General features: G+C 42.0%; 1 protein-coding gene across 1 annotated transcript in view; it reads left to right on the top strand.

Annotated features, from left to right (window-relative positions):
• The window catches only part of LAMA3 (laminin subunit alpha 3), a 246,918-nt gene that overhangs the window by 108,221 nt on the left and 111,508 nt on the right, over positions 1 to 27,189 (top strand). Inside the window, exons 19-29 of the mRNA XM_007448619.1 lie at positions 1,014 to 1,170; positions 3,416 to 3,548; positions 6,053 to 6,195; positions 9,181 to 9,278; positions 9,780 to 9,933; positions 18,083 to 18,243; positions 21,699 to 21,807; positions 23,674 to 23,771; positions 24,654 to 24,798; positions 26,415 to 26,541; positions 26,624 to 26,763. Coding sequence (XP_007448681.1) covers positions 1,014 to 1,170; positions 3,416 to 3,548; positions 6,053 to 6,195; positions 9,181 to 9,278; positions 9,780 to 9,933; positions 18,083 to 18,243; positions 21,699 to 21,807; positions 23,674 to 23,771; positions 24,654 to 24,798; positions 26,415 to 26,541; positions 26,624 to 26,763 — 1,465 coding nt within the window. The remainder of the gene's footprint in view (positions 1 to 1,013; positions 1,171 to 3,415; positions 3,549 to 6,052; positions 6,196 to 9,180; positions 9,279 to 9,779; positions 9,934 to 18,082; positions 18,244 to 21,698; positions 21,808 to 23,673; positions 23,772 to 24,653; positions 24,799 to 26,414; positions 26,542 to 26,623; positions 26,764 to 27,189) is intronic.

Here is a 27,189-nt window from a genome sequence, read left to right as displayed (position 1 = left end):
AGACGCGCAGGCCCAGCAGCCACGGCTCACGGGCCCAGCCGCTCCGCGGCATGTGGGATCTACCCGGACCGGGGCACGAACCCGAGTTCCCTGCATCGGCAGGCGGACTCTCAACCACTGCGCCACCAGGGAAGCCCTGGGGTAGAATTTCTATGTCAATGGGAATGAACATTTTTAGGGATCTTCATAAATTACCTCCATAAATTACATTCATAAATTACCTTCGTAAATTGTAAGCATTCCTAATTCTACTTGCGATATAGGAGCATGCCCTTTTATTTCCCTTGACTAATTGGTCTTTATGGCTTTAAATCCACTAACAGCTATTAGCTTGGGACTGGATTGTCAAAATGAGCCATTTTGAAGAACTTCAAGTAGTTTGAATATAAAATGTCACACAAGCCTTAGAATATTTTTGATCCCTCTCTGTGACCACCATTATCAGACTCTTGAAAGGAATCCATTTATACGCATATAGTTTAAGAGAAAACAAGACATGGAAAAGTCGTTCTAATGATCAAAATATATGTGTATATGTAGAGAAAATGTAGCCAACTTGTAAACTTGGCATACGAAATGTTTTGTCGTGTTCACTGTTATATCTGCAGTGCTTAGCCACAGTGCCTGCAAAGATACTAATATTTGTGTAATCAGTGAACATGAGTATAAATGAATGAATGTATGGTAAATAGCCCAATTTGACTTTGCTAAATCGTCGGCAACCATTTAAAACATCTTAAAGGGTGCTACCACTATGGGCTGTTCTAAATGCTTTTCTCATTTGGCTGCTTGGAACGAGTAGTGTTGGGTGTTTTCTGTGAATGTTTACATGAGCAAAAGCAATAATTTAGAGAAAAAAGCAGCCCCCGCCCCCTCTCAGTTTGTCCTTATTTAATGCGCTCCGTCAATTTGGTGGGAGTTCTCTCAGTGATAGCTATTGGGATTAAAGGATATATCCAGATTATCAACGAACCTCACTTTCTGTATCCACATTTGCATTTTATTTATAAAAGACCTGAAAACAACTACTATTTCCCGGATTTGCATCATATGAGGTATGAGATTGAAGACGGCGCTACACCCAACGGGAGAGCGCTTCGGCTTGGATTTGATGCTCTGGAGTTTCCTGAGTTCAGCTGGAGAGGGTACGCTCAGATGACCTCGATACAGGTGAGCAGCCAGGAGGAAGCAGCCTCGGGGTAGAGCAGCCCATGCACTTGCCCACAGCCCTCTCGGCGAGACCCCCAAAAGGTGAACTCTCCCGAAACTGATTCCAGGACCCTCGTTCTTGAGAGGGTAGATGGGGTGCTGGGTAAGGTTGGATTTTAACTGATGAGCATATATATCGATCTCACAGCTTATCGTCGCTTTAATTTGGCCACCAAATCGGAAAATGAAGGGATTAAAGAAAGATGGCGCTTATCTCTGGAGACTTTTTATAAGAAGTTTTCCAGATGAAATTAGGCTATATTTTAACATGAGAGACATTTTTCTTTAAAGCCATTTGTGGAGAATAAAAATGAGTTAACTTAATTCCAATAAAGCCAGTGTTGCTGAATTTTGAACGATGCTTTTTTTTTTTTTTTTACTTTTTATAACTCTGAATTACCGTATGAACAGAAACTAAGATAAAGGAGGAGTTTTAGACAGTGCCATTTAATTTTTCTTTCCCATATTTCTCCTGTCCTTCAGTCTTCTCTACCGTATCCATCTCTCTTGGTTTTGCAGTGGAATAATTAAGGAATTTACACATTGTTTACCTTTAGAACTTATACAACATTTATAACTGAACATTTCTTTATAGTCATTGAGTAGTTTTATCCTCAGAATTTCTCTTTGTGGTTGCTCTTCAAGCTGTTTCTCAGTGGAGAAATTCAGAATAAAAGAGGCAAGTTGATGACGATGGTAGGTCAGTATGTGTCCTTAGCAGATCCAGGACTAGTGCTTGCTATTTCTAAATCAGGCAGCCCTTAGAGAAACGGGGGCAGGGTCACAGTTCCCTAGGAGCCCCCATTGATTCTAATTTTGCTTCTTGCCTGGCAAAGTGCCCCATCGAAGATGCCTTTCGCTAACAGTACCTGGGATCTTAAGACACTTCACTGTTTCCTCCTTCTCCCCAAATACAGCAATTCAGTTTCTTTAGTTCTCTGCTTTTACTTCATTATTCAGAAAAAAGCAGTGCATTCCACTGAGTCATAATAGGATGTGAATGACTAAGAGCCCAGTCAAGGTACATACCTCCTCACAGGTGTTTGCAGTTTGAAAGAATAGCTGGTTAACACAAAGGAATGAATTTCTAATGATGGATTTTTCTGTAAGTATTTTTAGTCAGAGGACTTGGGTGGTGTTCCCTGGAATCACCACTTACTTTACTTTACCACTTTACTCTGCCCTTAATACATTCTTGCATTTTTATTTTCTGATGTGGAACTAACCCTTAAAGATGAACTCTGTCAAACTGAGAGGGCCAGTTAGAGTTCCTCAGTGTGGGTCAGCTGCAACTCCTGTTTCCAGAGCAAAGGATTCTATCCAACGCCAGTCTTTATTGCCATGGATGTCTTGTTCAACAGAAGTCCCCTTCATTTCAACCAAAGGAGCTGAAGGAAAGACCTAAAGAATTACTGGTTTAGAAATTGCCATGTTTCATGAACTTTCCTTCGGCCACAGCTGGATCTGGACATGTGGTCTGTGGTTCAGAATTGAAATAGTCTAGTGTCTCCTTCAAGATCATGGGCCCAGCAACACTTACAGAGCATTGTGTTGGTAACAGGACCTGGGGACCAGCAAGATCCCCTGTCCCCAGCAGAGAGCCCACATTCTTCTCAGACAGGGACTGAGATAAATTCCATATGATTTAGCAGGCAGATTTTAGTTACATCTAGATTTCATTGCTAATGTGTTTGGGATCTTATAACCTCTCCTTAGCCACCACTGGTTTCTATGACTGTTTCAGACGTTACGTATGTGAAGTGGACTCTGGAGTGCTCTGTCTCTCTGGGGCTGGTGGTGTTAAATAACATACTTTCTTTTCCTTCTGTTCTGCCTTTTTATTTCTCCCAGCTAGTGGTGGTTGCCCCGTCACTGTTTCTTTCCCTGAACTAATCCATCTAACATTCCACTCTGTCTGCCTGATTACTAAAAGGTCAAAAGAGGATCTCGGTTGCTGAGGGAGTGTGTTTTCGCTGAACCTTTAATTGTAAGTGATTTTAATTTATTGGCTGACTTGCCTGTGTTCATCTTCCACAGAGTTAGTCACTTGGTGTTTGTTGAGTGGGTGTGAATGTGTGTGTATATGAGTGTGTGTGTGGTTTCACTATAAGCTCAGTAGTGAAACTGGAATGCCATCACTGTTTGGCTAGCATTTCTTTTAACCAGCTGTCTCTTCTATACTTTATGGGTTTTTGGTATTTTTCAGAATGAAGTAAGGATCGTGTTGAATGTGGGGAAGTCAAGTCTCTCCTTGTTTTGGGTTGTTCTGAGATATATTAACCCTGGAGCTGAAGCAGTGTCTGGCCGTGTAACTATTTATCCATCCTGGGCTAAGGCAGGTGGGTAGATTTTCAAGCCTCTTTTGGCTAAAGAAGTGATTAATTAGTGAAACATTTTCTCTAATTTTCACAAAGTTGATCTCTTTAGAAAACATGACGCCTGGGATGAAGTCTGACTGGGACACAGATGCCCTGTCCTTTGTACCTTTTCAGTCTCTAAATGCTCTGAATATTTAAATTTTGCTGTTAAGTTTGTTATTAACTGTCATAAGAGAAATCAGTGTAACAACCTATGTACCTTGGCTGAACCCCATGGGTTATGATCTCACCACAGGGCAAAGCTAATTTATAACTCATTCAGGTAAAGTGGGTGTCACCTTTGTGGTGTTACTTGAGAGCCCCTGGCCTACTGCCCTAAATTCTCCCATTGTTGCAGGCAAACCAAGTAATTCAAGGAGAAATAGGTGAGGACAGGAATTTTTAAGATGAATGTGGTAAAGCATGAAGCCCAAGAGAGCTCCAGGGAGGATTATGCCAACCTCATTCAGGGGTGAGGGATTCCTGAGGGCAGACGAGGAGCCACAGTCAGAGGGCAGATCTCACCACAGTCAGGGATGAGGCCTGGAAGTCTGTTCTGAAAGGAGTGAGGGCTTCCGCTAGTCCAGAAACAGACTACTGGGAATTCCACAAGAACACAAAGCGGAGCCAGTGGAAATCTAATTTAGGTGCGAAATGTAAGCGCCTTCGTTTAGTATCCATGGCAGAGTTGGACTTGGGGAAGAAATGATGTACCCAGTTGTGTCAGCCAAGCTTGTAAGGCTGGAGGCTGATTAGACAGTAACTACTAGGAAGAACCGGCAAGCTTGCTTTATCATTTACAGAGTACTTTGGCATCCATTTCCTCACATGATAAGAACTTTGTGAAACCAAAGAAGGTTGAGGAGGAAACAGCTGAGAGGCGTAGTAAATTTTCTAAGCACACAGCTGGTCTTTGTAGACAAGACCCAATCTTCAGACCCCAAACCCTTTCTTTTTTCTCTCTTTTTTTTTTTTAACATCTTTATTGGGGTATACTTGCTTTACAATGGTGTGTTAGTTTCTGCTTTATAACGAAGTGAATCAGTTATACATATACATATGTTCCCATATCTCTTCCCTCTTGTGTCTCCCTCCCTCCCACCCTCCCTATCACACCCCTCTAGGTGGTCACAAAGCACCGAGCTGATCTCCCTGTGCTATGCGGCTGCTTCCCACTAGCTATCTGTTTTACGTTTGGTAGTGTATATATGTCCATGCCACTCTCTCACTTCGTCCCAGCTTACCCTTCCCCCTCCCCATATCCTCAAGTCCATTCTCTAGTAAGTCTGCGTCTTTATTCCCATCCTGCCCCTAGGTTCTTCATGACCTTTTTTTTTTTTCCCTTAGATTCCATATATATGTGTTAGCATACGGTATTTGTTTTTCTCTTTCTGACTTACTTCACTCTGTATGACAGACTCTAGGTCCATCCACCTCACTACAAATAACTCAATTTCGTTTCTTTTTATGGCTGAGTAATATTCCATTGTATATATGTGCCACATCTTCTTTCTCCATTCATCTGTCAATGGACTCCCAAACCCTTTCTAATGGACCCACTGCCTCCCAGGGGACAATGCCATCAGCAATTTGCCCTCCATTAACTCAAACAGTTGGAATACATTGTGGTTTGTTTTCTTGTTCTCTGGGACACCTTTCCTAAGCCCCCATGTCTGAGTCAGGAGCCCAGTTGTGTATTTATTCCTTAGTAACCTATGCCTCCTCCCAGATGCCACTGTCCACGCTGTACCGTATTTTCTTCTCGTCTGCAACCCACCACCTCCCCTGTCCCCACTGTCAGGGAGCAAAGGCCATGCTGGCTGTGTTCACTGCCTGGTCCCCAGAACCTACTTCCAGCCCTGACCTATAGTGGGCCCCATAGATGTATGTAGAACAGGAGAGTGAATGCAGGTATTTGGAGTAAACATTTCTTCTAAAGAAGAAGCCTCCATTGGACTCTGATGCAACAGTTTTGTTTCTGAACCTTCTACAGAAGGTCCTCTGTTTGTTTAATGCAGAAGAAAACACTGCATCCTGAAAACAAAAGAAAAGTGAAACTCTTTCTTATTTCAAAATGAATGCCTGTTCTTCAACAGAAATTTAAAAATTTTTAATTACGTATAAACAAAAAAGGAAAAAAGTAGTTTAATATCTAATGTAATATACTGAATACTTACTATGTGCAAAGAACTTTTCTAAGCAGTTTACATGTCTTAATATACTTAATAAATTTAGAGATTATAATCCCAGCATAGATAGCCACTGCTAACATCTTATCAGTGATACCTTTCTAGTCTATTTTATACATAGGTATATGCATTCGTGCAATTGTTGAAAATAAGGTCAGTAAATCTGATCAGTTCATATGATCAGTAAACTATCTGAAAACTTTTAAGCTGTCAACTGAATGTTCAAAGCTGAGTATCTAAAATCAGTACACTGGCTGCTAGAAAAATGCCCTAAGCAATTCTTTTTATTTCTGATAGATGCTGCTCAAAGCAAAGAGACCATCTTCCAGCCGAGTAAGGAGCCGGCCTTTGTCACCGTACCCGGAAATGGTTTTGCAGATCCATTTTCAATTGTACCAGGAACATGGATCGCTTGTATTAAGGCAGAAGGAGTCCTCCTGGTAAGAGATGGTTCTGAGGGGAGATTCTTCCCCTCTTAGAGATGGTCCCTCCACAGTGACCCACAGTGACCGCAAGATAGAAAAATCATAGCTGCTTTCCTTTTAGACACAGGAACCTATGGTGACATTTGCCCTCACATGACATAATGACATAGGAGCCAACTTAGAAAAGCTTTTATATTCTTCCAGCCAGCTTCTCACAGCCTAAAAAAAAAGAAATTTTTTACTCAGAATGACTCAAAGACAATAAAATAAATGCACAACCTTTATGAGCATATGTCCCAGCCTTTCAAAAGTCTCTTTGGGATTTTTCATCATGAATCAGAAGGGCAGTCAGGAAAAAATTAACCTCTCTGGGAACTGTGCACAATGAATCAGAAGGAGCTAGAGGAAGAGGAGATCCTAACGTGAGTGAAGTTCTTGGTGAAAAGCGAAGGGAGAGACGAAGAGCCAGTGCCTCTCTGGGACCTGCTTCCTGCCTCCTTCTGCCTTGACTGTGGCAGTAGCATCATCAAACAGATTGCCTTGGACAAAGAACTCTTCATCAGGGGAAGGGCTGTGTCCTCGCACATTAATAGAATAGCCAGAGTGTCCAGGGGAGTTGTAGGGATGAAACCTGCTATTTCAGATACCCCTCTTTGATGTCTGCTTTCACTTATAGCAAGGTCTTTTCAAAATAGTCTTTGGCAGTACTTGGTTTCATGCACTCAGAGTGGAAAGCAGAAAGCTTTTCCTTCTGGCACAACTCTTTTGATTGGCTAAATGAGCAGATCTCAGGCAAGTCCCTTAACTCCAAGTCTGCCCCATACAGTAGAGACTATGCTTATCCATGTAGGTCCTTTCCAAATCTGAGATCTTATAATGTGAAGGTTTAAGCTGTTCATTCAGTCCCTATTTTTCTTGCACTTCTTGGTAGAATGGTTTGTTGCTTTACTAAAGTTTCTGAACGTTTCACGGATATTAGACATGAGGAAGAGGAAAATTCCATTGAGTCCAGTAACAGGGCACAAAGTTGGGCTAATGGAAGGAAGGAGTTCATGGTAAAAGTTACTGCATAGGCATGGAAGAGTCCTCATGACCTGTAGCCACGGCAGTTGTGTCATAATTCATATGTATGCTTCCATATTATGATCTCATTTTCTCTAAAAATATTTTATTGAGCACTTATTATCAACCTTTACTGTTTTAGGATCTTTGGGACCATAAAGTAATGAGGAGATATGGTCCCAACCAAAGGAAGCTTGCTCGTAGAGCAATAGCCATTTAAAAATTAATATTAGAGAAATGTAAATCAAAGCTATAATGAGGTATCACCTCACACCGGTCAGAATGGCCGTCATTAAAAAGTCTACAAATAACAAATGCTGAAAAGGGTGTGGAGAAAAGGGAACCCTTGTACTCTGTTGGTTGGAATGTAAATTGATGCAGCCACTATGAAAAAAAGTATGGAGGTTCCTTACAAAACCAAAAATAGAGTTGCCATATGATCCGGAAATTCCACTCCTGGGCATATATCCAGAGAAAACTCTAATTTGAAAAGATACATGCACCCCAATGTTCCTAACAGCATTATTTACAATAGCCAGGACATGGAAGGAACCTAAATGTCCATTGACAGATGTATGGATAAAGAAGATGTGGTATGTATATATATATATATATATATATATATATATATATATATATATATATATATATATATATACACACACACACACACACATATATATATTTTTTCAATGGAATACTACTCAGCCATAAAAAAGAATGAAATAATGCCATTTGCAGCAACACAGATGGACCTAGAGATTATCATACTAAGTGAAGTAAGTTGGAAAGAGAAAGACAAATACCATATGGTATCACTTATGTGTGGAATCTAAAATATGATACAAAGGAACTTATTTACAAAAGAGAAACAGACTCACAGACATAGAAAAATTTATGGTCACCAAAGGGGAAGCGGGGTGGGGGAGGGATAAATTAGGAGTTTGGGATTAGCAGCTACAAGCTACAGTATGTAAAACAGATAAACAACAAGGTCCTACTATATAGCACAGGGAACCATATTCAGTATCTTGTAGTAAACCGCAATGGAAAAGAATCTGAAAAAGAATATATCAATACCCATCTGAATCACTTTGCTGTACACCAGCGACTAACACAACACTGTAAATCAACTATACGTCAATTAAAATTTTTTTAAATTAAATTAAACCCCACTCCGACAGAAACCCGCTGAGCCCCTGCTTTTCCGCTCCTGTACATTCTCCTCTTCTCTGCTGTAGACACATTGAGGGCTGTGAAGAGACAAAAGCCTCATGGCCCGTGTACGAGTCTCTCACCATTGTGGCAAACATTCCCTCGGCAGGTAGTCAGTGATGCCAGGATTTGCAGAAGCCCGAACTCTGCCCTTTCCGGAAGAGCTGCTTCTGAATTCCCGCTGTGGGCTCCACGTGGCACCCTCAGTGGAACATTTTCTTCCTCTCCTGACCCAGGATAGGCAGTGGGCCAGTTTCAGCCTATGATTTACCAGGATCGCAAAACATCACTTTTTTACGCAAAGCCAGGAGAGCGTTGCTCTGGTGTGGGAATAAAAAGCCAGAATACATGACCTACGACTCAGGGTTCTATAGGGATGAAGACAACCAGCCTGTCAAAGGAATGTCTCATCAATTGACAGGTTATTATTGTCTTTATTTCTGAATTTATTAACAGCCCAGAAGAACCGGTAAAACTTCCCCTGAGATTTGAAAATAAAAATGTTTGCCTAAGGCACTTATCTCCAATGCTTGAAGCTCCTGTGCGAGGTTGTTTTGTGTGTTCCGGTGAATCAGGGGGCAGAACAAAGCAGTTGATGCGGACAGTGTAACTAGAGTGCTTCACTTGGTTATTATTAGTTTAGCTAGTATGTGTAGCTCTTTTATTACTAACGTACGGCCGTCTTCCTAATGAGTAATCGTCCTTTCGGTCTTCATTTCCTAGGACTACCTGGTACTGCTCCCCAGGGACTACTATGAAGCTCTCTCACTGCAGCTGCCGGTCACGGAGCCGTGCGCCGACGTAGGCCCTCCCCAAGAGAAGTTAGTGTGGGCAGCAGGTGCATTGTCGGGGGCCTCTAACTCAGGAACCTTGGGTGCAAGGATTCTCAATAGGCTTCAGGGTCACGACTGAACAGAGTGCTCTGGTTAATTCCTTAATTGTGGTTTTTCTCTGTGGCAGTGACTGTCTGTCGTGTAAGACTCACAAAGTAGTTTGCACACGGTTTCTGGCGCCTAAGAGTGACTCACCCTCTCGCATGAGGAAGTGGCGACGCATGCCCAAGTAATACCCTCAGGGTCATGCATCCGGTGAGGGGAAGAGCTTAAAATGGTATCTAGGTTTGTGGACCTTTGCTTCTCCCATTCCTCATGCAAATGAAAATGGACCATCCGATTCCTGTAGTAAGCACTTAGTAAGAGTTTATTGAAGAATGATGAGTGAATGAATGAAAGACGGAAAGGATAAGAGCCCCGGGGATGCACTGTGATGTTCTGTGTTCTGTTCTCGGTCGTAACTGTTGTATTTTATTGTTCTTGTTGAAGTTGCTTGCTTTACCAGCACTTGCCAGTGACCCGATTCCCCTGTGCCCTGGCTTCTGAGGCCAGACACTTCCTGCTTGACGGGGAGCCAAGACCCTTGGCAGTGAGGCAGCCCATCCCTGAACACCCAGTCATGGCGGACCTCAGTGGGAGAGAGGTGGGGCAACCTTTTCTTTACTGTCAAAACTATTATTACCTCCCAGTCTGTCTGCTGAAAACCCTTGGCTGCAATTGCTTCTCACATTCAGGGGAGCCTGGAAGACTTCCTCAGAGGTGTTAATAAAAGGTGTGCTGAGTTCTCTAATTCGGGCTGGGGCTGGGTGGTCCAGCACACTGAACCATGAGAGGGCTAGTCTCTGAGCACGTTCTGCAGTAGATGTGGTGGGGAACATGGACGACCACAGAATCCTTTCCTTTTGATCCTCTGGGCTGATAAGGGGGCATCCTGTTCTGTCTGATTCAGGGCAAGATCTCTCTACAAGGCTTCCAGAAATTACACAGCTTACCCTAAAAGGATACAATGCTCCCTGACTGCTCATCCCTAGGTGATTTGTAGCAGCTGAATTCCTTGAGCTCATAATCTGGAACTGCTGCTCCCAAAGGGACCTCCTTCATGGCTCAGAGGACTGGTTAGTACAGATCTTGGCATTACTTTTCTTCCGGGAGTTCTCTGAGCCTCAAGACAATTTAAGACTACACTGTTTTAAGACTGAGTTAGAAGTATTGTGTATCAACAATTAGCACTCATTACCTCAAAATGAAGACACTGAAAAGAAAACTTCCTTTTTCTTCCTCCACAATATTTCCATTCCTTCCTTTCTACAATGTTCTCTGTTTCGTACCCTTGAGGAAAATGTTTATTTGGGGGATTAAATCTGTGGAATGAAAATATATATGGTACTCTCACTGACCATTTAGATGTGTACCTTTTTGTAAACTACATTCCTAACATTTTCAAGGTAGAGGTTATAGGATTTTAAGGATATTTCTTAAATTTAGTCTTCATTGCTTTTTATTTTATTTGAGTTTTTATTTTACAAAAATATACACTTGTTATAAAAAGTAAAACAACATGCATAAAGAAAAACGAAGCGATCTTACTTCCTCTCCATTCTGATATTCAGTCCACTGTCTCTCTCCCTACCCATGCTCTGTGTGTATACAAATGCATATACCTGCCTACACATATATACAAACATGTGTGTGTGTGTGTGCGTGAGCGTGCGTGTGTGTGTCTGTGCGTGAGCATGCGTGCATGTGTGTGTTCCCCACACAGCAGGGAGGTACAGTTGGGAAGGGCTGATCTCCAACAAGTGATGCTGATGATTCATCAGGAGCTGTCCCTACCTCTGACTTAGCCCAGAGCCACAGCACTGAGCTATTCTATTTGCATGATGCACAAAACTAAGCCCTGGGCTGTCCAGTTTTATTTAACGGTCATTTTTACTGTTTTATCTGAGGGCTTACAGACTTGTGCTGTCTGATGCAGTAGCCACTAGCCCATGTGTCTATATACATTTAAATTAATTAATCTTAAGTCAAGCTAAAAATTCAGTTCTGTGGTTGCACTAATCACATTTCAAGTGCTCAGTAATCATATATGTCTAGTCATCACCCTATTGGACAGCACAGATTACAGAATATTTTGCCATCACAGAAAGCTCTATTGCACAGCATTAATAGATCTCTGAGCTAAAACTCAGAGACAAATGGAGTTAGAAGAGGTCTTAGGAATCATCTGATTTCCCTTCCTGTGAAAGAATTCTTTCTACATTATCCTTGTCAGATATTTATTCATTTATCCTCTGTTGAATACTTAAATTGATGGGGGACTCACTTCTTCTAGAGGTAGCCTAATCCAGCACCTGTGGTACCTTCTGATTCCCAGTTCTTTGGATGCAACCTGATTTTCCTTTCCTAAACCTTTTGGCATCATCTTTTTATTTTTTTGTATTCTGAAATTTCATAAGGATGTGCCTTGATATAGGTAGTTTCAGCCAGTGTGCTGGGCTCTTGGCAGACCCTTTTAGCCTAGAAACTTCTCTGGGAAACTTTCTTGAGTTATTTCTTTGATAATTTATTTCTTTATCTTTCATCCACCTTTCCAATCTCTTTATCTAGTTTCATGTTTTGGGAGATTTCCCAGATTTTTTCCAACCCCAACTCAACCCTACACACACACACACACACACACACACACACACACACACACACACACTTAGGTTCCAACTTTCTTTGGTCTGTTCAATTAGTTAACATCCATTTGCTTTCTAGCTTCCAAACTTTTGTATATCTCTGGTCTGTTCTTTTCCTCTTCTCAATTCTCTTTTCTTTGTGGGTTTATGATTCAAAAAGTATTTACTCTTATTTTTGTGGATTTTTGTGGATCAGTAAATATGTGTGCTAAATCCAGTATGTTTAACCATAAGTTCCGAGATGGACTTCTATTTGTGATATTCTGAAGTTTTATTACGATATGTTTAGGTGCAGATTTATTTTTGTTTATTAGTTTAATACTCAAAGTGCACTTTCATATGAAGAGTCATGTCTTTCATCCTGGGAAATTATCAGTTAGTATCTCTACAGATGTTACTGTGCTGCTTGTCCTTACATCTTCTTTTCTGAAAGTCAGACTGGAAGAATGTTGGAGCCTCTCAATCTGTCTCCAGATGCTCTTTCGTATTTTTATATCTCTTTGGTTCTTTGTGATGCTTTCTGGACGACTCTGTTAGAATACATGAATGCTCTGTTTCACTATCTCCAGTCTAGATTTTATTCAGCCTACCAATTCCATGTAATTTGTACTTTTAGTCTCAAAAAATTTCTCATTGGCTCTTTCTCATATTTACTTTTTCTTGTTTCTCCGCTGCCAATTTTTATTTCATAGCTTCATTTGCTATTCAAAGAGGAGTTACTCTATTGATCTTTTTGAATATCTCAACACCCTTGGAGCAAGGTATATTTCAGAATTCAGAATTTTTAAGATATTAAAAAGATAAAATGATCCACACATGCATAACATCTATAGTGGGGTCCGGGACAGCACCTTGTACTCAAACGGGTTAATATTTCTCCAATGAAAAGCATGAGTAGGCACACCAAGGAAGATACGTGAAGACTATATACGTGGACTTATCTCAGTTCAGGTCAGATTTTGCCACCAAGTGCTGCCTGGTTAGGGTTAGGTTAGGTTTTGCCATCAAATGAGTTACAAAAACAGGATTTCCTTTTCAGATTTTGGGGGTTCCAGATAAGGGACCAGTATACTTATTTTAAAGCCTTTGTCAGACTGTTTCATAAAGTTCATTTCATCTGAAGTGAACTCATCTTCAGTTGATGATAATGTTGCCTGTCTTTTTTTTTTTTTTTTTTTTTTTTTTTGCGGTATGCGGGCCTCTCACTGTTGTGGCCTCTCCCGTTGCGGAGCACAGGCTCTGGACGTGCAGGCTCAGCGGCCATGGCTCACGGGCCCAGCCACTCCGCGGCATGTGGGATCCTCCCGGACCGGGGCACGAACCCGTGTCCCCTGCATCGGCAGGTAGACTCTCAACCACTGCACCACCAGGGAAGCCCTGCCTGTCTTTCTTAACATTAGATTTCTTTACGTTGTGGAGGCTTATTTTGTTTGCTTATTGGCTTACTTTGAATGAGAGGTTCTTTTTTATCTTCTCTGTCTTTCTCCACATCCATCTCAGCCTAGTAGTTTTGCAGTGTCTGCCTGGTCCTCTGTACCCTTAGCCCAGAGCGAGGCATTATGATGTGCCAACCTCTATTACTGTGATACTGGGGGTAGTACAGATTCAGACACTGAGCCAGTGGGTGCTTAACGCAGTTCTTGGTCATGAGGCCTCATCTTTGATCTTTGGTTCCCAAATTCCACAGTTTTTTATAAAGCTGAAACCCAGGTGGCAGATTTTCAGCAATTTTTTCCAGCTTTTCATGATTTGAAGGAACCCTCATGCTTTGGCTTCAAAAAATGAGCCTGGATCTGGCCACTGTCTCATATGAAGCATGTTTAATTCTCCTTACTCTGCATATGCTGAACTGCTGACCCAAACAGCCTGCTTCCAGACCTGAAGGACAAGAGGACCACGCTATTTGAAGTTTTTCTTTTACTTATGTTCCATTATCTGTCTACTTTTAGTCGCAAACATAATTTTTGTTTTTCTATTAAAGCATTTTATCCATGGTTGCTGTGTCTTGGAGCAGATGGGGTACAGCAAATGTGAATTCCTGTGCCATCTGAACTGGAAGCCACCCTACATTTAAAAAATGCTAAATTCTATCCTATTTTGATTAAAACCCTCCTTCCCGCTCCCACAATCCTTCAGCCACTGCTCCATAACTCTTGACCCCTTCAAAACCAAGAATTGAGTAGACTCACAATTTCTAATTGTTTACCTTCCACTCACACCTCAAATCACACCACTCTGGCTTTCACCTCCCACTCCATTAATTTTTTTCTTTTTTTTTTTTTGGCCAAGGTTTCCAATGATACCCTTGTTGCTAAATTCCATGGATATTTTTCAGTCTTCATCTATTCATCTATTTAACTTCTCAGCAGCTTTCAATACTTGTTGAATACTCCTTCCATTTAAAAACACTCTCGGGACTTCCCTGGTGGTCCAGTGGTTGAGAATCCATCTTGAACTGCAGGGGACGCCGCTTCAATCCCTGATCGGGGAACGAAGATCCCATGTGCTGCGGGGCAAGCAACTAGAGAGCCCACATGCTGCAACTAGAGAGCCTGTATGCCACAACTAAGACCCGATGCAGCCAAAAACAAACTAACAAACAAAGAAACCCACTCTCTTGCCTTGTTTTCCAGAATTTAAGAGTAGTCTGGGTCTCTTCCTTCCTCTCCGGCCGCCTCCTCAAAATATCATTTGCAGGCTTATCCTCTGTCTAGCCATTAAATGTTAGAATTTGTTGAGGTTCAGTCTTAGCCCTTGTGTTTTTGGTTTTTTTTTTTAATATTTATTTATTTGGCTGTGTCGGGTCTTAGTTGCAGCACATGGGCTCTGTAATTGCTGCACGGGGGCTCTGTAGTTGCGGCACACGGGCTCTCTAGTTGTGGCGCACGGGCTTAGTTGCCCCGCAGCATGTGGATCTTAGTTCCCCAACCAGGAATTGAACTGGCATCCCCTGCATTGTAAGATGGATTCTCAACCACTGGACCACCAGGGAAGTCCCCTTAGCCCTTGTCTTTTTACACTGTAGTCTCTCCCTAAGCAGTCTCCTCCATGTCTATCATGTTAGGTACCAACTCTACACAGATAACTCCCAGATTGGTATGTCCAGTCACACCTCCCCTTTTATATGCAGAGTAGCACAGCCAACTTCCTTCTTGACATTACCTCTTAGATATCTCAGAGGGATCTCAAATTCCATTTTAGTGTTCCCTACCTAAGTAAATGGCACCCCCATCCATCTAAATGCACAAACCAGATTTCTCAGGGTCATGCATGACTTCTTCTGTTCTCTCCCCCACCAAAGCCAACCCATTCCTGAGTGTACTCCCCAAACTTTTAAAAATAATCTCCACTTCTCTCCATCTCTCTTTCTTGCCCAACACCCCACCATCTTTCATAAGGATCTCTGACGTAACCTCCCCATTAGCTCACCCACATCAGCTTCTGCTTACTGCATCTCCCAGCTCGTTCTCCATACTGTAGTCAGCATGCTCATTTTGATAGAAGTATCTAATCGTCACTGACTTTCTCACCCCACCCTCACACATACACGGTTGGAACGTTACAATAACATCTTATTGCTCTTAGGATAGAGACAAAAATTTGTAATGTCCTCTAAGGTTGCCCCTTTTACCTCCCAATTTTATCATACCTCCTCTTGCTCTCTGTTCCTTGTCACCGTGGCCTACCTTCAGTCACTTGGACGTACATTATAGGGTACCCTTTATGTCGTAGGCTGTTCCCTATGGCTGAATGCTTTTCCCTCCCCTCTTGGTCTGGCTGTCTGTTCCTTGTCCTCCAGCACTCAGCTTGGTTGTTGCTTCTTCAGGGAAGTCTTACCCTCCCCCCTCATCTTCCTGACTAGCTCAGGCACCCCTCTTAGCCCTTTTTCAGAGCATTTGGCATACATGTAATTTCACATTGCATTTGTCCAGTTATCTAATTATTTGATTAAAGTCTGTCTGAGGGCAGAGACCAGATCTGTCTTGTTTACCACTGCATGTCCATCACTTTGCTGGTGCGCAGACATAGAGTAGGTGTTTAGTAAGTGTATGTTGACCAAATCATTTTGAATCCTCACTTTGACATCAGGCAGGTTAGTTATCCCTCTTAGCTTTGTGTAAGCAACGGATGTGATACACCCACCTTTAATGTCTTTACCCTGAAACACTGATAACTAGGTGAAGACAGTTTTGTGCCATAAAATGGGAAAGATCCCTCCAGAGTGACACTGGTTTCGTTAAAGTTCCCTTTTTCAAAGATAATAACTGATAACATATAGCGACAGTAGGGTTTCTGTTTTCCATCATTTACATCTTTTGTCTGACTTGTCAAAACCCATTATTACCATCAAATACATTCAAAACCCTTCCAACAAGTCTTCCAAAAATCAACCCATAGGACTCAGAGTAGGAAGAGTAATAGATATTTATAATAGAGCGCTATGATAGAACTGGCAGCCAATGATAACTCCCGGGAGAAAGCTCATCATTGGCCTGTGTGTGTTCCATGGTGGGGTGAAGACAGACAAGCCCTGGTTTGGAGGTGCCCAGGGGAGAGATGCTGGCAATAACCTCCCCACACGGACCAATGGCAGCATCATATTTCACTGTAAAACACAGAGTGGAAAAGTGGTGTGGATAATCCACATTTTCTCCCTGAGGGAAGTCTTTCTATTATTTAAGTGATAGAAAAATCACTGTGGAAAATAGTAGCTGTGGGCTTCAGAGCTGTACAGAAGGAGCAGTAAATGTGAATTTCCTGAAGGAAAGGGGCAAGAGGATTTTAATTAAGTGTGGTGAAGCTTGGCTGGCCTGCGCTTACGGGCCGAAGTGGGTTAAACTGCTAAGGAGTGTAGTTCCAATATTGGCTCAGGCATTAAATATGCACATACACTTTGATCCAGCAATTCTAATTCCACTTCTAGGAATCTTACAGAAATACTAGCATAAGGATATAAATATACATATAGATTCAGATATATACATAGATATATAGATATAGCTAGATGATGATATAGCCTTATATGTTTTAGGAAAAACTGGAGACAACCTAAGTGTCTATCAATAGGGGATTAGTTAAATAAATGATTTTACGTTCATACTATGGAATGGTAGGCAGCCATTAGAAAAATGAGGTATATCTGTATGTACTGGTATAGACACACTAAATACTATTGAGTTTAAAAAAAAAGTCGTGGCAAAAAGCAAGAACCAGAGTTGTAATCATCGTTTATATAGTGCTTACAACATGCAGATACAGTTTTAAGAGCTCTTCACATATTAACTCACTTAATCCTCATAATCTTCAGAGGTGGGTAGTACGTTATCCTCATTTTTACCCAGGGGGATACTGAGGCATACAGATGTTAAGTAACTTGCTCAAGGTCACACAGCTGGAGGCACAGTGATTCCAGACTGCATGCTCCTAACCACTAGGCAGTGTCAGGGGTGGGTGTGCTTTATCTGTAGAGGGCCAGGTAGTAAGTATTTTCAGTTTTGCGGCCCATATGGACCCTGTCACAACCACTCAGAAAAAAAGTACGTATGTATGCATTGTGCATTTTCAGATGTAGAAAATGGTTTGGAAGTATGAAAACCAAGCTATTATTAGTCATCATCTCAGGAGAGGGGTGTGTGTATCACTTTACATTATTTGCATTCATACTAGTCATTATTTGCATTCATAAAAGTCTCTTTTTTAATCAAAGAACAGTTAAAGAGCTTGAAGGCATACTTTCATTCCTTTTATCTCCCATTGGAAATTCCTTTTTACTTCAAGTTTTGGAGTATCTTTGGCCTTGGGAAACAAGGCAAATATATGGGTAGAAGGCGTAGAGGCCCCTATAAGTAGGGTCACCAGATTTAGGCAATAAAAATACCAGATGCCCCAATAAATTTGAATTGCAGTTCAACTATAATTATGTGTTACTTATCTACATTTCAAACTTAACGGAGCGTCCTGTATTTTATTGGGCATCCCTACCTACAAGACCACATTTCTTAGTATGATGACATATAAAACTCTTCCTGGGGTCTGCTCAGCCCGTTTCACCGTTGCCTATGGAAACGCATCCAGTACATCTCACATCTGTCCACTTGGGCTCTCCGACAGGTGGAGCTGCGCCTGCAGCTGCGGGTCCCGAGGGTCGGCCACTATGTGGTCGTGGTCGAGTATGTCACGGAAGCAGACCAGCTGTCTGAGGCCGACGTGCACGTGCAGGGCCCCGGGGCTGACCTGGCAGGCCGGGTGAATATCTACAGCTGCAAATACAGGTAACCATGCTGCCTGGGCAAGTCCTCTGTAACTGGACAGGCAGGAGGTCAGCTGTGGGAACTTTAGTTTTTATCTAACTTGGAAAGTTGTTTCCTTTTGGAGGCTGAGCTTGAAAACCAGCAGGGGAGTAGTTGTGCGACCCAGCATCTTCCCCAGCGTGGTATCAGAAGGCTTCTCCGTAGGCAGTACCTTGAAAATCTTGCATTTTTTTGAAAAGCTGTACATTCTACTTACTATTTCGTCTCAGATTCACATGAGCAGCACAACCTTTTTGCTTTACTGTGTGTCACCCTGTGGGGGGCGGTGAACTCAGGGCTCTCCCCTCAAACACCGTGTAGAGTACGTGGGTGCCTGGCACATTCTCCACTACTCCTGCCTTCACAACACGCCCTTCAGAACGGGGGATCATTAATGTTGATCGTCAGGTGAAAAATAATTTGACAAAGGAATCTCAGATTCACCCTGACAAAGTTCATCTCTTCCAAGAGCGCTGACCAAAGGTTTATTAAAAATTGTTTTCTTTGCATAATGTTTAAAGATGTATGCAAATGTTCAGAGTATACTTTAATTAAAGAATCAGTGCAAGGGATGTTTCCCATGAAATTAATTGTTGAATAAATGGCACTGGAAGGCAGAGGCTCCTGAGAGGGCAGGGGGGTGATAACTACAGTGAACCCTCCCAATTCTTGGCCAAGACCTTGAACATTTTATAACCTCTATGTTTATGTGCTTTTTGTCAAACCCAAGATGACTTGAGGTAGTTGGACATTTTCCCTGTTTTGCAAATTAAAGAACTTATGAAAAATGTTACTTTGGGTAGCTTGGAATGGAAAATTTTATGAGACTTGATGAAATGGTTATTAAATTAATATCACACTCTTGGCAACCCTACAAAGTAAACTGTGAAAGTTTCTTTTCAAAATCTTAAAAAATCTAATCTTCCCTTTTCTCTGGGGTGATGATTAAAAAAAGAAACAAAGAATGTAATTATATATTCATTTTTAATAGGAACACCAGATGGCCCAGAAAAGTTCCCTAGAATGTTCTGTCATTTTCTGAAAATACTAGTTTCATCTATAGGTGACATCAGGCACCACTGGGATGTACACTCGCCCCCTGAGTCCTGGAGACTGTTGGTCACAGCGCCTAGGGAATGGCTTCTCCATACCCCATCCATCCAAGCCCACCCTCCAGTTCAGCTCTCTGACCCCTTCCACCTTGCAGATCAGGGCTTGATCCCTGCTCCACAGTGTACAAAGTGGAGATGGCCCAGCAAATAGGAGGAAACATTCTTAATGACCTTCATGACTCTTGACAATCTCAGAAGAGGCTGAGACTCTCTATGCCAAGCAGAGGAGTGATTTCAAAACTAAAGAAAGAAAGAACACCCTTCCAGGGTTCCGCAAGCCATAAGCATTGTTTCAGGACCTTTGTCTGAATGGTGTTTTTTTTTGTTTGTTTGTTTGTTTGTTTGTTTTTCTTGCGTTATGCGGGCCTCTCACTGTCGTGGCCTCTCCCATTTGCGGAGCACAGGCTCCGGACGCGCAGGCTCAGTGGCCATGGCTCACGGGCCCAGCCGCTCCGCGGCATGTGGGATCTTCCCGAAACGGGGCACGAACCCGCGTCTCCTGCAACGGCAGGCGGACTCTCAAGCACTGCGCCACGAGGGAAGCCCTGAATGGTGTTTTAAGGAGAGAAGTACATGATATTCTGCAGATCATTTAGGCTTTGGACGTGGTGACAACACCAAAGTTCTCAATCATTAGATTTCCAAGACAATACTGCATTAGACTAGGAATTACTATTATTGTATTTAACCACTCCTAGGGAAGTCCCATGGTATCTTTTCACTTGTCTAAAATATTTCCTTTTTCTCTACTTTGCATGTCATTTGGATAAGTGAAAATGACCAGACTGCAAGTAATAGAGTCCAAAAGTATGATGCAATTGAAAAATATTTGACCCATAAAAACCTATTTCAACTGACAGACCCTTTCAACATGGCAGCTTCTCCTGCTGAGGTTTGAACCTTTCCCAGCATTTCTCAAGTGAGGTTGTTATAAAACAATATCCCAACAGAAAAGTAGTGGTGCTCGTAGGAACACCGCTTTCTAAAATAGTGCTGTGATAACTCTGATAAATCTGATATGCCCTCCGTAAGAGAGGGGATCACTAATGATTCAATCAATCCAGTTATTACTGTTAGTCTACTCTTAGTAAGAATTGAATAGAGGATAAAACTCAATCTAAGGGAGTCACTTAATATAATCACTTGATATATTTAACTCTCAGAGTTATGGTTGAATCCAATAGAATCCAATAGAAATGCATTTTAATTCACACCCACACACATGCACAAAAGGGAAAAGAAAACAGCTACTTATTGAGTTTCTAATGTATGCCACAAACCATGGCTCTTTATACACTAGCTCATTTTAACTCTCACCTCAAAAGTATTGCATTAATTATTTCAAACGTTTCGCAGAGATGGTCATTTTCTTTTAGTATGTCTCTAGTTCCAGATTATATTTATAGACCGAAAAGTTGCTACTTTAGAGGATGAAGTCGAAGCATTCCTCACATAATACAATACTTCCTTTATGGGTTTTACTACCAGGCTGTATTCTTTAGTTCAAAATCTTACTTTAAATGTTCCTGAGCTCCGTATGTCCTCTGATGCCGTGGAGGGAAGGAGCACGACTGGTAGAATGAGGAAGGAGCATTAGGAGGAACAGACTGAGCTTCTAAAGGCAAACTCGGGGCTTTTCAGCCTCATTACTGACGCGACATGAGATGGTCATTGTGAAGTCAGTAGGCAACTTTAATCTCCAAGAGTACCAATGATATTGGTAAATTTCCAAGAAGGCTGTGTCTTAGACATTACTGGCCCTGGGGCTATTTCTCCTGATGACCAAACCAAGTATTATAAAGCTGGGTGGAGGGCTTCCCTGGTGGCGCAGTGGTTGAGAGCCCGCCTGCCGATGCAGGGGACGCGGGTTCGTGCCCCGGTCCGGGAAGATCCCACATGCCGCGGAGCGGCTGGGCCCGTGAGCCATGGCCGCTGAGCCTGCGCGTCCGGAGCCTGTGCTCCGCACGGGAGAGGCCACAACAGTAAGCTTTTGGAAGTTTGTGTTGAATTTATGGCTCAACCCTCTGTTTTCCAGGCTCATGTTCTTATTACAGTATCTTAAAAAAAAAAAAAAAAAAAAAAAGCTGGGTGGAGAAGGTGTGCAAGGCCGTCAGCCCTGAGAGGTGCAACTCAGAGCACAGTGGGAAGGTTCTTTTTCCCCTACTGATCATGGGCTGCATCCCTCCTAAACTCCACCTCCAGGGAAATTCATTGCCAGTTACCTGGTTAACAACAGGAGAAACTGAAGCGCAATCAGCAACCCCACAGGGCATAAAGTGAGGGAGACCAGGGGAGTAAGGTTAAGAAAACTGTTTCCTCTTGTAGCGTCCTCTGCCGGAGCGCTGTGACCGACAGCAGGAGTCGCCTTGCCGTGTACGAGCTGTTAGAAGATGCAGACGTTTGGCTCAAAGCACGGATGGCCCGATTCCTTCTGGTACGCTTCTGTTTTGACCACTGAATTTTAGAAGTATTTTTATTGGTAACCATATATATTTTTAAAAGCTTATTAAAGTTTTGGCTGGGTTTGGGTTACATCTATAAAGTTAACCTGCAGAGAATTGCCAGTGTTATGATGTTTATTTTTCCATCTAGAAATCTGTTTTGCTGCTTCTTTTGTTGGAGCCTTTTCTATAGTATCCAATAAAGTGTAGTCATCAAATCTGAACACATTTCACAAAACGCCATTTCATTAATTTGTATTTGTTGTTACTATTATGAATGAACTATCTTTTGTTGTTATATTTCCTAGTTTATTATTATTGCTGGTGTATAGAAATGCCATTAGTTACTGTTTATTTTCTTTCCACTTTACTATTTTATTATGTCTATTAGCTTCTTGGCAGACTCCTTCAGAATTTTCAAGGTTGTAATCACCTGGTATTTTTTTCCAGACCATTGTTACTCAATTCCAAGAAGAGTATTTTCAATTAATTAGATATATACTATAAGAGTTAAAATGCCAGCTTTGGCAGATTAAATACCCTTTTAATAGCATAACTTAAATATTGAGAATTGTGATAAACAGAGGCAGTGGGATCTGGGCTAGAAAGGGGTGGTCAGGTTTACAGTAAATATCTCAGGGAACATAAGATTATCTAAGCATGAAGCAACTTCCTGATACTGCTAATATTAAGCATGTATCACTCTGGGAAATGCCAGGCCAGCCTGTTCTAATATGCTTTAGATATTTGTGCTTGACAGTATTAAAAATGTTGAGCTTTCTCTTAAGAACTATCTGGAGTTTAGTTTTTAAACATTATTACATAAACTATATAATAATTTAAGACTTTTTAAAATGATGACTCTTTTTAAACATGATAAGTCAAGTGAATCTTAACCTCTTCATTTTTGGAAATTATAATGGGGCTGAACGTCCTTCTTTTTAGCATAAGTTTGCCCTTTTTGAAATAGTCAGATGTCATTCAGAGTCAAGGCTGACTGGAAGGCAGGAGTGTGTCCATCTTGGTCTTGCAGAATCCCACCATCTCAGTGCCTGGCATATAGTAGGTGTTCAATTAAAATTTTCTTGTTACCAAATAGCTTTGTGATCAAGCTGGTAATAGTTTTGATTTAAAATAAAAGGTATTAAGTTAATGACTGAATTTCTTGTGTGACTCAGAAACTAGCTCTGGAGACAGAGCCCAAATGTGCCTGAGATACAAGTCATTCTCTATTGAGAAGGATTGTTTGTATCAGGAGCAACCCTCTTTCTGAACAGCAGGCTCCCTGGTTGCCCACCACATCCCTGCCTCTCCCTGCCAAGGGGTCTGAAGAGCCAGCATCGGCCCAAGGCAGGAGAGAAAAAACTGTCAAAAGTTGCTGACAGAGAGTTGTTTTTGAACTTTCACATGATTTTGTTTATTTGTATAATTATTCCAAGAGCAATTTAGTCAGTGATCCTGCATAATAGTAAAAAGGATTTGTTGGACATAATGATGCCAGAGGGAGTGCTCTCCTATGATTTTTACTGCTTTACAATAATAGTTATAATTCCTCTGGATGATTTCTTAATGGCTTTTTGTTGTTGTTGTTGTTGTTGGGTCTTCCTTGCTGCGTGCGGGCTTTTCTCTAGCTGCGGGCGTGCAGGCTTAAGTAATTGTGGCACACAGGCTTAGTTGCTCCACAGCATGTGGGATCCTCCCAGACCAGGGCTTGAACCCGTGTCCCCTGCATTGGCAGGCAGATTCTTAACCACTGCACCACCAGGGAAGCCCTCAACAGTTTTTTTAGGAGAATGTGTTTGGCTATAACCTTGACTTTGCTGATAACTGGGACGTACCTTCTTGTATTTGCTCGACAGCATCAAATTTGTATCATACCCACTGAAGAATTCTCAGTGGAATATTTGAGACCTCACGTCAAATGCATTGCCAGCTATGGGAGATTTGTTAATGAAAGGTAATGTGTTTCCTTCCTTTATCCCTTGTTTGTGCTGAGTGATACTTAATGCTTTAAGACTGTAGATTTATATTTGACTTCAGAAGTGATCACAGGCCAAGGTGCTAAAGGCTGGTGATGCATTAAAAAAAAAAGAAAAAAAGAGCTAAATCATTCATCCCAGCAATCTTTCCAGAATTCCATCATATCAGGAAGCTGACACAGTAGCAACTGGGGGAAATGTTTAAGCCTCACCCTTGAGGGCAGTTACTCTGAAGTTCTATTCTGAGCCTTCATCAAGACTCAACTTTGTTCCAATCCTTTAATCTCAATGTCTGAGACTCCTCATTTACAAAAACATGAAAATAATGACCCATCTCACAACTATGTTATGAAAATTAGCTAACCAGTGATTATTGGGATTTGGGGAAGGTTGTTTAGACGTAGATTCAAAAATAATTTATGGATACAGTCATGACATCTTATGCATATGGTTGAAACCACCAAGACAATGAAATCTGGCTGTGCCTAAAAGAAATGATAGGTGTGTGTTCTCTTTGTTTTTGTATAGTTTTATGTCAACATTGATGTTTAGAGGTGAATAATAATGTTTCATTGCATTGATCTCATTTAACAATGAATTTTAGTCCTAGAGAGGGAAGTTTTAAAAAGTTTCCATCTAGCTTACTTTCCTTCAAAATTAAGATTTTTTTTTTCTGTCTTAGCTTATTGTACTAAGCGGGCAGCTGGAATACACTTGGCCAATCCAGAGCACTGAGTATGTTTGTATAAAGATCTCCACAGGCTGGTGGTTCTCTGGATCCTTTTGATGCTCAGACTCTGTATCTTCACCAGGGGACAGTTCTTTGGGTTTTGGTAATTTTTCAGTATTCTCTTTTTCAGTGCCACCTGTATCTCCTTGGTCCCTGAAACTCCTCCAACAGCATTAATTTTGGACGTTCCGAGTGGTGGGTCTTCCCCTCTCCTGCCCCAGGACCCTTTACCTTCTGCTGACGCTGTTACTGGAGTCACCTTGAAGGCCCCACAGGTAGGGCTCCCCCTCAGTGTGTTGCTTGTAAACCAGTGGTTCTCAAAGTGTGGTCCCATCTAGCAGCGTCCCCATCCCCAGGGAACTTGTTAGAAATGCAAATCTGCAGGCGTCACCCCAGAGCTATTGAATTAGAAACTCTGAAGAGGGGCCCAGGAATCTGTGCTTTAACTAATCCTCCAGGGGACCTGGATGCCCCTAAAGTTTGAGCACCTCTGCTCTCAACTGTGGAGAATCCCAGGCATGAGGCATCTGGTTAATCCTGTCTGTGGCCGCCCCATCCTGACGCTCCTTTTCCCTCCTGCATCGCTGTCTACGTAGTCATTTGGCAATTTTTCATGACCCATCTTAGGATAGGTCATATTTTCATGGGCTACTGCTACTTAACATTGTTGAGTCATTAATTATCTTCCCAGATCAGAACATGAGCGCTTTTAGAACTCTAACCAATTTTTTGCGGCCCCAACTTGTAGGCAGGACATTCCCTATAAACACATATTGATTAATCATCTAGAGCAGAAAGGTGAAGTATATGAAGGGAATACACTTTTTTTTCACTGTAAATTACACAATTTCAGGACTTAATGTTTGTTCTGATGCCATTATGTCCTTCTAATCCTAGAGATGGCTTGTGTCAGTTCACATTGCATCAAGATAGGAAATTAACAGGATTTGGGAGAGAAAATTTCGTAAGATCCCGTATGGGCAAGGCAACCTAGAATAGTCGGGGGAAATGAATTGAAATCATGACAATAGAGCTCTATTCCTGGTTTTGCTATAAAATTAGTGTATGACCTTTAGTCAGTCACCCTCCAAGGCACAGCTCTCATCTGAAAGATAATCTTTTATTGTTGTTATTCTTGTAGGTTTTTTTTGCGGTTTGAAAAGACTTATTACTCACATAGTGAGGCTTTCTGGGGAGAGCAGGGCTCACGCTCAAACCTGAGCAAGCATTGGGGTCTGAATCTGGTTTTCGTTGTGGTTAGGAGGGGGTGGGGGTGGGGAGTCTGGGTGAGGGCTCCCTCTCCCATGGGCTGGAATTTGTGTGGTTAGAACTTCCCATGTGTGCCAAGGGATGAACACCTGGGCTTTCTTATTAGCTTGTCCAGGTGGAGGACAAAAGATAATAGGTGAGTGATGGAGCTTGAAAACTGTCAAACATAAAAAATGGAGTCTGACCCTTTGTTACACGGTTATTACAAGTAGTGCTTGAATGCTGGGAACATTCTTGTATGGCCTTTTGTACACACAGTGTACCTTTCTGTTGTTAAATACCTAGGAATACAATTGCTCAGTTATATGTTCAACTTTGGTAAAAGCCACCACATAGTTTTCCAAAGTGAGTTTACCAAATGTCACTCCCTCCAGCATCATTTATGGTTGTCCCACAGTTGGTTTGTACATTCTGCAGCTGAGGGTTATTTGGTTTGTTTCCAGTGTTTGTGATCACAAATAAAGCTGCTCCAAACGTTCAAGGGAAGGTTTTTTTGTGAATGTGGATTTTCACTTCTCTTGGGTAAATACCGAGGTTGTTTTGGTTTTTAACCTCAAAATATCCCGTGATTCTAATTATTCATAACTCTGCAGCTTGATGAATATTTTTTTTCCCCACCCAGAACCAAGTGACCTTGCAAGGACTCATACCGCGTCCGGGTCGATATGTCATTGTGGTCCATTTTTATCAACCAGTGCATCCGACGTTCCTGGCGCAGGTGTCTGTGGACAGAGGGCGGCTGCAGCCAGGTGAGCTGCGGGGAGCAGGGCCGGCTGCAGGGCTCACCTGCCTTGGCAGGGGTGTGATAGGAACGCCTCTCTCTGCCCCCAGGCATCTTCCGTGCCTCTTTTTGCCCCCATGTGCTTGGCTGCCGGGACCAAGTGATCGCCGGAGATCAGGTTGAGTTTGACATCTCGGAGCCGGAGGTGGCCGTGACTGTGAAGGTTCCAGAAGGAAAGTCCTTAGTTTGGGTGCGTTCTGCTTATTTCTCAGCTTGCTCTTCATGTGGTTGCCTTGGTTGGCTGCTCTGTGCATCAGTTTTGGCTCATGACAATAATTCCTCCAAGGAACTGAAGCCAGATTTATAGAAAGAAAAGTGTTTAAATTTTGCAGCTAACTTTACCAAGAAAAAGTCTTTCTTTGACAATTAAAATCAAGGGAAAGCAGAATAATAGAGAAGTGACTAGGAAGAAAAACCTCCCTGCATGAGCCTGGAGCCCTCTCCTTCAGCCCTTCCTCAATCTCCTCTGACAGGTCTCTCTCTGAAGCATTGAACACTCATTTGTTCTTGAAAATTTCTTTCCTTTTGGCTTCCATAGCTACTTTCTCTTGCTTTTTTCCTACTTTCTCCACTGCTCCTTCAATGATTTCTCTTTCCCTTTATGCCCATATGTCGC

The sequence above is a fragment of the Lipotes vexillifer genome, unplaced genomic scaffold, assembly GCF_000442215.2.
Source record: "Lipotes vexillifer unplaced genomic scaffold, Lipotes_vexillifer_v1.1 scaffold168, whole genome shotgun sequence".
NCBI classification, from domain to species: Eukaryota; Metazoa; Chordata; class Mammalia; order Artiodactyla; family Lipotidae; genus Lipotes; species Lipotes vexillifer.
The sequence above is the reverse complement of the archived record's forward strand: the minus strand, read 5'-3'. Positions and strand labels throughout refer to the sequence as shown.